The 12,444-nt window shown below is 38.8% G+C and overlaps 1 protein-coding gene across 1 annotated transcript in view; it reads left to right on the top strand.

Annotated features, from left to right (window-relative positions):
• Positions 1-5,962: 5,962 nt before the first annotated feature.
• Positions 5,963-12,444, top strand: part of TERB2 (telomere repeat binding bouquet formation protein 2) — a 34,778-nt gene continuing 28,296 nt past the window's right edge. Inside the window, exons 1-4 of the mRNA XM_055436563.2 lie at positions 5,963-6,029; positions 6,144-6,225; positions 6,977-7,116; positions 9,072-9,133. Coding sequence (XP_055292538.2) covers positions 5,966-6,029; positions 6,144-6,225; positions 6,977-7,116; positions 9,072-9,133 — 348 coding nt within the window. The 5' untranslated portion in view covers positions 5,963-5,965. The remainder of the gene's footprint in view (positions 6,030-6,143; positions 6,226-6,976; positions 7,117-9,071; positions 9,134-12,444) is intronic.

Raw genomic sequence — 12,444 nt, 5'->3', positions numbered from 1 at the left:
CTCCTTTAGAATGGACATAAAGACCTATTCTGTACCTGGAACCTTGCTAGATGTTTTGAAGGATATAAAAGTATAAAAAGAAAAAAAAAAAGGTTCACCTAGAGGACTTAAAAGAAATTCAGGTGCCCAGACCCTATTTAAGACCGATTAAATAAGAATCTCTAGTAATTGGGGCCCAGGCATTCGCAGTTTCTAAAAGCTTACTAATGTGTCCAGGGCAGAGAACCACTGAACTAAAGGAACATGATTTCTCTCTTTTTTAAATCTTAAACAAAAAAAAAACTTTAAACGGAGAAAAATTGCATACTTCTATGGTAAACTCCCATATACTCTCCACCTACATTACCAATCATTAACATTTTGCCATATTTTCTTAGTCTCTCTTCCTGACATCCACCCCATATGATTTTGTGTGTGTCTATAATTATGACTAATGTCATTTTTGCTCAACTACTTTAGAATAAGTTGCAGGCATTAGGATTCTTATTCCTAAATACATCAGCAAGTATCTTTTAAGAACCAAGATATTCTCTTACATAATCACAGTACTAAATTATCAAATTCAGAAAACTTAACATCAACACAATACTACTTAGTAGCTAATATACAGTCCATATAAATAAGTAAATATTTCTAATGGTGCGATTTTAGGCACTATGGTTTAAAAAAAAACCCTCAAGTAATATGACAAAGAATTTGGAGGAAAGATGAGGGTCTAGTTAAGTCATATACAGGCAAAGTTCTAGATAACTGACATGTAAAGTCTGGCCTTTGGGACAGACAAGTGCTACAGAGTTCAGAGAAAAGGGAGGTCAACATTCACCAGTAAAGGAGGAGAAAATTCAAAGGAAAAGATGTGATTAAGTTGGACAAAATGAAAGATAAGTAGCAATGAATATAAATTCTAATCTAGACTTGGAAAATGTATTTCTTAAAAATGAATGTTTTGTGGTAATGGTTGCATAGCCACACAAATATACTACAAATAAGGTTAGTTGCTCAGTCACGTCTGACTCTTTACAGCCCCATGGACTACAGCCTGCCTGGGCTCCTCTGAATTCTACAGGCAAGAATACTGAAGTGGGTAGCCATTTCCTGACCCTGGGAGCAAACCTGCCATCTCCTGTATTGCAGGCAGATTCTTTACCTGCTGAGCCATCAGGGAAGCCCATACTATAAATAAGTGAACTACAAAGATAATTGGCAACTTCTATGAGAAGTATATTATACCACAATAAAGTGCTTTTTAAAAAGGGAAAGAAAATAGTGAATGTTTTATTCAGATCAGTTCAGTTCAGTTCAGTCGCTCAGTTGTGTCCCACTCCTTGTGACCCCATGAGTCACAGCTTGCCAGGCCTCCCTGGGGAATTACAGCAGGCCACAGGTGAATACATATTTTCCACTATCTGTAGGAATCAATCAACCTTTAATACTTTTTCAGGTATGCTACTTCAGCTTTCCAGTATTTGTCTCAACATAGATGACACAAATTTTCCCACAGTTTTCCCAGATAATTGGTTATTCTATATTGAGTAATTTGAACAACCCAGTTACTGAGAACTCAGATTACAATTAAAAGTAGGAATTTTTTAAGGAGTATGAATTATAAAACACCAATATAGGACTGCCCTGCTAGAAACAGACTGAATGCATGTGTGCTAAATCATTTCAGTTATGACCAACTCTTTTGTGACCCCATGGACTATAACCTGCCAGGCTGCTCTGTCCATTTTGTCCTCCAGGGGATCTTCCTGACCCAAGGATCAAACCTGCGTATCTTATGTCTCCTGCATTGGCAGGTGGGTTTTACCACTAGTGCAACCTGGGAAGCCCAGGCTCAGAATAGTCTTCGCTAAGCATGACTGGAGCTATCTTATATACTGTTTTCTCTCATGCCACAGGAGATGAGGCTGATAATAACCAAAAAATGAAGTAGAGGATAAAGAGGCTCCAGTCAGTGTGTTGGGATTCACTGAGGCGAGAACCTCAAAAGGAAAATGCCTTGTAAAATACATTCCGAAGAGTATATGTAATGCAATATACAGTTTGGAGAATAATACAAAAAAAAAATCCCACTCATTAATTCACTATCTAGCTTTGGAAATACAACAGTATTGAAAACCTTTGAAGACCCCTGTGTATCTCTCCCAGCCCTGAGTTAATCACATTCTATGTTTTGTGTCTGGTTTTTTCTGTTTGTAAATAATTCATAAATACATTTTTTTAACAAACGTATTGTTTAATAGTTTTCCCATCCTACGTATATGTTTAGTTTTCCCATGTATGTATTCCTAGAAGGTATAGTTTCATTATGCCTGTTCTTTGAACTTTAAATAAATGGAATCATGCTGCATATCTTCCTTAGCTTTTTTAAATTCAAACTTTTATTGTATTCCAGTGTATGAAAATTAAATATCCAAACTACTGTTAATAAGTAAGTAGTTGTTCTTAGTTTTATTTTTAAAATTATCTCTGTTGCTATCCTTATTAGCAACAATGCCGCCATACACATTATTGGATATGTGTACAGAGATCAAATTACCAACATCTGCTGGATCATGGAGAAAGCAAGAGAGTTCCAGAAAAACATCTATTTCTGCTTCATTGACTATGCCAAAGCCTTTGACTGTGTGGATCACAATAAACTGTGGAAAATTCTGAAAGAGATGGGAATACCAGACCACCTGACCTGCCTCTTGAGAAACCTGTATGCAGGTTAGGAAGCAACAGTTAGAACTGGACATGGAACAACAGACTGGTTCCAAATAGGAAAAGGAGTGCGTCAAGGCTGTATATTGTCACCTGGCTTATTTAACTTATATGCAGAGTACATCATGAAGAACGCTGGGCTGGAAGAAGCACAAGCTGGAATCAAGATTGCTGGGAGAAATATCAATAATCTCAGATATGCAGATGACACTACCCTTATGGCAGAAAGTGAAGAGGAACTCAAAAGCCTCTTGATGAAAGTGAAAGAGGAGAGTGAAAAGGTTGGCTTGAAGCTCAACATTCAGAAAACAAAGATCATGGCATCTGGTCCCATCACTTCATGGGAAATAGATGGAAAAACAGTGGAAACAGTGTCAGACTTTATTTTTTTGGGCTCCAAAATCACTGCAGATGCTGATTGCAGCCATGAAATTAAAAGACGCTTATTTCTTGGAAGGAAAGTTATGACCAACCTTAATAATATATTAAAAAGCAGAGACATTACTTTGCCAACCAAGGTCCGTCTAGTCAAGGCTATGGTTTTTCCCGTGGTCATGTATGGATGTGAGAGTTGGACTGTGAAGAAAGCTGATCGCCGAAGAATTGATGCTTTTGAACCGTGGTGCTGGAGAAGACTCTTGAGAATCCCTTGTACCGCAAGGAGATCCAACCAGTCCATTCTAAGGGAAATCGATCCTGGGTGTTCATTGGAAGGACTGATGCTAAAGCTGAAACTGCAATACTTTGGCCACCTCATGCGACGAGTTGACTCACTGGAAAAGACTCTGATGCTGGGAAAAGGTTGGGGGCGGGAGGAGAAGGGGATGACCGAGAATGAGATGGCTGGATGGCATCACCAACTCTGTGGACATGAGTTTGAGTGAACTCCGGGAGTTGGTGATGGACAGGGAGGCCTGGCGTGCTGTGATTCATGGGGTCGCGGAGAGTCGGACATGACTGAGCAACTGAACTGAACTGAACCGGTAATTGGGAGCAAGAATTTGTCTAGGTTTATACCTAATAAGCAGCGGCACATAGGGCATGCACATCTTCAAGTAAATAATGCTCAATAGTCGGTCAAATTGACTGTGCCAATTTACACCATCACTAGCAGTGGGAGTCCCCATTAATCTAGGGCTTCCCTTGTGGCTCAGCTGGTAAAGAATCCACCTGTAATGTGGGAGACCTGGGTTCCATCACTTGGTTGGGAAGATCCCCTGGAAAACGGAAAGGCTACCCACTCCAGTATTCTGGCCTGGAGAACTCTGGGTTGCAAAGAGTTGGACACGACTGAGCGACTTTCACTTTCACTTGTCATTTTTATTAGTAGGAGGGTACATATGTAAGGTGGATACATTATGTAATCACATGGTTTTAGCTTGCATTTCCCTAATTACCACTGTGGTTGAGCATCTTTTGAAAAGTTTATTATCCCTTTAAGTTTCCTCTTCTGTGAAATGCCTATACAAATGTTTGCCAAATTTTTGTATAAGATTGTCTCTCATTGATTCATAAGATTACTTATATGTCCTGGATACCAATCCTGTCGGTTGTCTGCACTGCAAATACTTTCTCCAACAGCTTAATACTTTTGTCTCATTTTTAAAAAATTCTTCTCACAGGTCAGAGATAGTCTCCTGTGTTTTACTCTACATATTTTAAAGTTTTGCCTTTTATATTTAAGTGCTTAATTAGTCAACCAGTTAGAAAGTAACAAGTATACATGTGCATGTACCTGACAACATAATTTCAACATATAAAGCAAAAATTAACAATATATTAATAAATCTGCAAATAACTTGGGAGATTTTAACATGCCTCTCTCAGTAATTGATAGAAGAATCAGACAATATGATTAACAAATTTGACTCAATGAACATAGGTTAGATAGAACACTGTACCCAACATCTGAGAACATCCAACAGCTGCAGGACATTCTTTGTAAACACACACAGGACTCTGACCATATATTTCAGTCAGAAGGAAAGTTTCAACAAACTTAAAAGGATTATAATCACACCAGTTATATTCTTTGATCTTAATTCATTTAAACTAGGTATCAATAACAAGATAGCTAAACAGTCACAGGAACTTGGAAATTTTTAGTATTGTAAATAACCCATGGATCAAAAAAATCCTATTGAAAATCTGAAAATATTTTTAATTGAATGATAATAAAAAACGACATCTGAAACACTGGCAAACAGTTTAAAGGAAATCGATAATCTTATATATGCATACTAGCAAAACAAAGTATGAAAAAAAGTCATCTCTTTCAAGAAATTAGAAAAAGAATAGCAATTTAAAGCCAAGAAAAGTAGAAGGAAATTATAAGGGCAGCAATTAACGATATACAAATGAAACATATGAAAGCATAAAAAATGTCACAAGTTTGTTCTTTGAAAAGGCTAATAAGAACTACAAACTTCTAGTAAGACTAAGAAATGAAAAGAAGGCACAAGTAACTAGTGTCACAAATTAAAACGGAACCACTGCTACAGAGCCTGAGATTACAAAACATCATAGAAGTGTTTCCTGCTTGCTCAGTCACTCAGCCGTGTGTGACTCTCTGGGATCCTATGAACTGTAATCCGCCTGGCTTTGTTCATTGGATTTCCCACACAATGCTCAACTTTATATCAACATTTTTAAAATTTCAGACTAAATTGACCCCATTCAGGAACAATGTAGCTTATCAGAATTGATGTGGGGGAACTCTAAAGAAAAACATAACTTGAACACTGGTGATACATTAGTATATTAAACAAGTTTTTTAAAAAAGGTTTTTGGGTTTTCGTTTTTTGCTCTTTTTAGGCCTGCAAAGGCAGCTGTGGAGTCCTAACCACTGGACCACCAGGGAAGTCCCTTTTTAAATGTGATAATGATATTTTTGTTTAAGAATTCTCTTTTAGAGACTCCAACTGAAAGATTTATTTAAAAGAGATAAAATGGGTTTTGTTTCAAAATAATGACACAGCACCAAACCTTTGTTAATACTTAGGGCTTGAAACTCACAAGCAGGACACCTGCCTCCTCTGCTGAGTCAGAAAAAGCTTAGCCGACGCTTTACAACTCCACAGGCAGCTCCGCACAGCCCGTAGAGCCCAGAACCTTCTCCCTGGTGCCTCAGGCTTTTCCGAGGCACTGCTCTGACAACCAATCAGGGAGCTTGGCTTCCAACCCGGGGCCAATCAGTGACCTCACCTTCCGCCCCGCCCCCCCGAGTCCTCGCGTGTGAGGAGCGTGAGGCGGAGCCATGTTTCAAGGGCAGCGGGGTTGGTTTTGTGGCAGCGTCAGCCGCGACCTGAGGCAGTTCTGGGGTAGGAGGTTGGGCAGAAGGGGCGGGTGAGGTGGTGAAGAGAGCGCCGCTGCTCCCTCTGGTACCTCGGCCCCAGGGCGCTTTCTGGGCTCACCCCGTGCTCTTGCCTCCACAGTGGCTGAAGGGGGGACTATCAGTGACCCGAGGGCCGCCGACTTCTTGTTCAGCTGCGACGCCTCACACCCCGACACGCTGAGGTACCCGAAGGTCACCTGGATGCGGAACCAGGAGTTGTCGCTGGGAGTCGCCGTCGGCTAATAAATGTTGATAATGGGAGGGGACTGGAGACGGGCACATTTTCAGTCCCGTCTGGGCGTGCGGGGAGGGGCAGGGGCGCGCGCTGGACTCGCTTGCGGGCCCTTTTCTGCCGCTGAGGCCTGGCCTCCTACCCGCTCCTCACGTCTTTTCCCGACTTCAAGTTGTGTTTCTCCAGCAGACTTTCCCACATCCGTGTGATGCCTTGAACTCTCCTATTCAGTATATTTAAACCAAGTGTGATTGCTTATTATCTTAAACGTTGTGTTCTGAAAGTGTTGGTAATTTTTGAGTAATCACTCCTACTCCAATTAATCTGTTAATCCAATTAATCCAAGGTCAAACACCGTGTACCATGCTCCTGTAAATGTTCTTTGTTCTTGCCGCCACTGTTTTAGTACACACCGTAAATTGCCTCTTGCCCTGATATCACGGGAACTTTCTGAGAGGTTGCTCTGACTCCAATCTGTACACCTGTGAGCGCCCTTAACATTGCAGTGTGATTATGTTTACAGAACAGAGGTCTGATCACGGTTCTGGCTCCCTCCCCTTCTCACCCCTTCACTCCCCACTCCACCCTCCAGTCTCCTGATCACCTACAGATAATTCTGTTTCCATTCATTTATCCTTTCTTTTGAAATGCTGAATACATTCTTGTTTATTTCATAACCTAAATTATTTCCTTTCTCCTAGAATATATCAGAGTCTTGATTACATAGAAGATAATGCTACAGTTTTTCACGCCTACTATCTTTCTGCTGTAGCCAATGCTGAAATAAAAAACTCGGTGGCTTTAGGTCATTTCATTCTTCCTCCTGCAAGCCTGCAAAAAGGTTAGCAAAGATCTTTAATCGCTGTTAAACTCCGAAATCCAGCTATGTCATCCAGCTTTACTGATGTTTGTTCTTCATCAGAGCGTTTTGTTTTATATCGTTTAATATAAACAGAAAAGCATGTCCTTTGGATCAGTTTGCCTTGGGTGTGTGTTCTCGATTTGTGTATCATTCAGTCTTACGTTCACCGAGCTTCTACCTTTCAACCGAGGCGCTGGGGGTTCAGTGGTGCATAAGACTGAAGCAAATATTGTCCTCACATTGTTCACTGGCGAGAATCCAGCACTTAACTAATTTTTGTGGGCTCCAGCAATTTCTCCCCAGTTGTTTCGAGGATAATATATTAAGTAATCTGACCTGTGAGTATATAGTATACGCTCGTTGCTAGTTTTGACTCTCCCCGTTATTTTTTCTGTTTTTTTCCCCACTGATATTTCAAGATTCATCGTGATAATAAATCCATGTATTTGTATTGTTTTTATATTATTTAAAGTACTTGCAGATTAATTATTTCAGCAACCGTATGAAGTAAAGAGCAAATGAATAAATTCCTTCTGAGATTGGTTCTTTCAGTTTCCCCCTGCTAGGAACACACGTTCTTAGCCTGTTCTGTCCAAATCCTACCTATACTTTATGAACTAGCATTAAATATCCCATTTTTTAGATCTTATTATTACCCAATTCTTAATGTGTTTCTTGATGTGTATGTGTCCATCCCTAGAAAGACAGACTGAAAATAGTACAGATTCCCAGTGAGCAGAGTATTTAAAAAAAGAAAAAGCTTGAAAAATATTTCTGTCGAAGAGCTTTGGGAACTTCGAGGATTGGCTTTCTTCCATAGTTGATGTCCTGGCAAAACCTAGTTATAACTTAAAAAATAAATTGTTCTAAATGGTTATGCAAATAAATTAATGACTGGATAGGAGAATTGGTTTACTTAAAACCAGTGAATACCTACCTTCAGGGAGCTTATATTATGGAATGGCTATCTGATCTAAGTTACCACTCCTATTAAATCTTTGAGTTTAACAGCTTACTTTAAAATGTATTCGACTTAAAAATCCATTTTAAATGAAAACATGCTCCTTTTTAAAAATTAAAAGTATGCATTATTATTCACCTAGACCGGGATTGTCTAGTAGAACCAAGAAAGGCAAATGTAAGCAATATACTAATTTTAAATTACCTAATACCCACAAGTTAATAAAGATGAAATTCATATTAAGAATATGTTTTATTTAACATGACTAGAATATTATTTCAATATATAATCAGTATAAAATTACTGATAAATTTTTGCATTCTTTTTTTTTTTGATACTGTATTTGAAATCCGGTGTTTATTTTAAACTTATAGCACGTCTCAAGTTGGACTAACTACACATTTGAAATATGTACCCACATTTATCTAGGTAGCTTAGGTCTAGAGGAATGTTAACTTCTTATCCTTGAGTGGGCTACTTATGGAAACCTGAGATCATTGATTTAAGATGATGTCAGTCCTTTGACATGCTGAGCATTGTAGAATTCCTGCACTATCATGCCCAATAGACATGTTGCTCATCCTCCGTTTGTTTAACAAACTAAACTATTGAATTATTTAAGCACTTCACAAATTCAGGAATTTTATGCCTTTTATTTTGACTGGACAGTTATCTTTATTAATGCTTGACCTAAACACACTGACATCTTATGAAAATATCATAGCAGAAAAAGTTTAGAACAATGATTCACATAATGCATTGGAATCATCTGGAGTTTGTTAGAAATGCAAGTTCCCAGCGTCTCCTCAACAATCTGGTTCAATAGGAGTCCTCCTTTTAAACAAGTATCTCAGGTACTTTTGATACAAGTGGAATAATGCCGACCTAGAAATTTGAAACCGAAACAAAATTCAGTGAATTCTACAAAGTTACTTTTTGAAAAATAATGTTGGATTTATTTTTCTTACTACAGAAATAAGGAGAAAAATTGGTAGTTTTATTTGGGAACAAGACCAACACTTTCTGATAGAAAAGGTAAGAGTAAATTAAGGTATATAGTTGATACGGAATATTTAGTTTCAAAAAAATTTGAAAGCAGTATAATCTTTAAAATATGTACTGCTGCTGCTGCTAAGTCACGTCAGTCGTGTCCGACTCTGTGCGACCCCATAGACAGCAGCCCATCAGGCTCCCCTGTCCCTGGGATTCTCCAGGCAAGAACACTGGAGTGGGTTGCCATTTCCTTCTCCTAGTGATGTGTTAGTTCCAGTGACCCAGAGTAAGGAATTTAGAGGGCATGTTTTTATTGAACATCATCTCATTTGGCATTGTTTTTACAACTAGTAACATTAGGGAAATTGAGATTTTTGTATGAATAAAATAAAAAAGCTTGAAAATCTGCCTCAGTAATATTAAGGGAATGATAGGTACACAGTATTTACCAGTTCTTTGCTGCCAGTGTAGATGCTATTTGATTAATTTCTTGTTGCACTATTTGTTAAATGTTATGAATAATACCTAAATAAATGTATGCAATACTGTAGGTTTTTTAGCTTTGGTCATCCTGCCTCACATTTGCCATGTTTTTTATTTACTTTAGAATCTTTATGCAAAGGCAAAATTGGGATAAGAATTTATCCAAAAAGAATAATGATGGTGATGGATTATAATACTTTAAATTATTATTTTTTTTAAATCCATGTTTCCACAGTGATACTCCAAAAGCATAAAGGAAAAAAAAAAGAACAGAGGAACAAAAGGAAGAAAAAAGGCAGAAAGGAAAGAGGGAAGGAGGGAAGTAAAAGATGGGGTAGGGAAAATTTCCTTTCAGAATGAAAGCTAGTAAATGTAGAAAGGATGATAGGATAGAAAATTTGCACTTTACCACTCCCAATAAAATAGTTGATTTAGGCAAGGGTCATAAATGGATGCTAAAATCATTATCTAAAATGATCACCTCACAGATTACTTATTAATTACAAAGGCAAGCACTGCTTGTACCTTTACAATGGAGGAATCTGGCAGACACCGTCTTAACCAACTGATCAAATTTAGCATCACCAATTTGTAACAACCTCTTGTTATGTTCAGCTCAATGTGATATAATAAAAAGGACACAGTATAGGGAATTCCCTGGCAGTCCAGTAAGACGCTACACTCTTATTGCTGAGGGCCCACGTTCAATCTTGGTCGGAGAAATAAGATCCCAGGTGCTGCCAATACAACATCAAGAAAACACAGTATTATCTTGTGTTCTTGTTCAAAGTTCTGAATCTAATTATGAGCAAATACTCTAATCCTTGACCTGTTAGAGTGTTCCAGGGACATAAATGGTGGTAGAATGGTTATTATTTGATAATAATTGTTAAGTATACCAAAAGACCCTTGAAGATCATTAATTATTCTGTTTTAGAAATGAGAAATCAGATCGATTACATTCTTTGAAGCCAAAGATGGAGAAGCTCTATACAGTTAGCATAAACAAGATCAGGAGCTGACAGTGGCTCCGATCATGAGCTCCTTATTGCCAAATTCAGACTTAAATAGAAGAAAGTAGGGAAAACCACTAGACCATTCAGGTATGACCTGAATCAAATCCCTTATGATTAAACAGTGGAAGTGAGAAATAGATTTAAGGGACTAGATCTGATAGAGTGCCTGATGAACTATGGACAGAGGTTCGTGACATTGTACAGGAGACAAGGAACAAGACCATCCCCATGGAAAAGAAATGCAAAAAAGCGAAATGGCTGTCTGAGGAGGCCTTACAAATAGCTGTGAAAAGAAGAGAAGCGAAAAGCAAAGGAGAAAAGGAAAGATACAAGCATCTGAATGCAGAGGTCCAAAGAATAGCAAGGAGAGATAAGAAAGCCTTCCTCAGTGATCAATGCAAAGAAATACAGTAAAACAACAGACTAGGAAAGACAAGAGATCTCTTCAAGAAAATTAGAGATACCAAGGGAACATTTTTTGCAAAGATGAGCTTGATAAAGGACAGAAATGATATGGACCTAACAGAAGCAGATGATATTAAGAAGAGGTGGCAAGAATACACAGAGAACTGTACAAAAGAGATCTTCACGACCAAGATAATCACGATCACTCACCTAGAGCCAGACATCTTGGAATGTGAAGTCAAGTGGGCCTTAGAAAGCATCACTATGAACAAAGCTAGTGGAGGTGATGGAATTCCAGTGGAGCTACTTCAAATCCTGAAAGATGATGCTGTGAAAGTGCTGCACTCAATATGCCAGAAAATTTGGAAAACTCAGCAGTGGCTGCAGGACTGGAAAAAGTCAGTTTTCATTCCAATCCCAAAGAAAGGCAATACCAAAGAATGCTCAAACTACCGCACAATTATACTCATCTCACACGCGAGTAAAGTCATGCTGAAAATTCTCCAAGCCAGGCTTCAGCAATATGTGAACTGTGAACTTCCAGATGTTCAAGCTGGTTTTAGAAAAGGCAGAGGTACCAGAGATCAAATTGCCAACATCTGCTGGATCATGGAGAAAGCTAGAGAGTTCCAGAAAAACATCTATTTCTGCTTCATTGACTATGCCAGAGTCTTTGACTGTGTGGATCACAATAAACTGTGGAACATTCTGAAAGAGATGGGAATCCCAGACCACCTGACCTGCCCCTTGAGAAACCTGTATGCAGGTCAGGAAGCAACAGTTAGAACTGGACATGGAACAACAGACTGGTTCCAAATAGGAAAAGGAGTACGTCAAGGTTGTATCTTGTCACCCTGCTTATTTAGCTTATATGCAGAGTACATCATGAGGAACGCTGGGCTGGAAGAAGCACAGGCTGGAATCAAGATTGCTGGGAGAAATATCAGTAACCTCAGATATGCAGATGACACCACCCTTATGGCAGAAAGTGAAGAGGAACTCAAAAGCCTCTTGATGAAAGTGAAAGAGGAGAGTGAAAATGTTGGCTCAACATTCAGAGAACAAAGATCATGGCATCTGGTCCCATCACTTCATGGGAAATAGATGGGGAAACAGTGGAAACAGTGTCAGACCTTATTTTTTTGGGCTCCAAAATCACTGCGGATGCTGATTGTAGCCATGATATTAAAAGACTCTTACTCCTTGGAAGGAAAGTTATGACCAACCTAGATAGCATATTCAAAAACAGAGATATTACTTTGCCAACCAAGGTCCATCTAGTCAAGGCTATGGTTTTTCCAGTGGTCATGTGTGGATGTGAGAGTTGGACTGTGAAGAAAGCTGATCGCCGAAGAATTGATGCCTTTGAACTGTGGTGTTGGAGAAGACTCTTGAGAGTCCCTTGGACTGCAAGGAGATCCAACCAGTCCATTCTAAAGGAGATCAGTC

The sequence above is a fragment of the Moschus berezovskii genome, chromosome 9 (genome assembly GCF_049115385.1).
Source record: "Moschus berezovskii isolate FMDL1 chromosome 9, NW_MosBer_1.0, whole genome shotgun sequence".
NCBI classification, from domain to species: domain Eukaryota; kingdom Metazoa; phylum Chordata; class Mammalia; order Artiodactyla; family Moschidae; genus Moschus; species Moschus berezovskii.
Note: the sequence above shows the minus strand (reverse complement) of the source record. Positions and strands in the feature narration are given on the sequence as shown.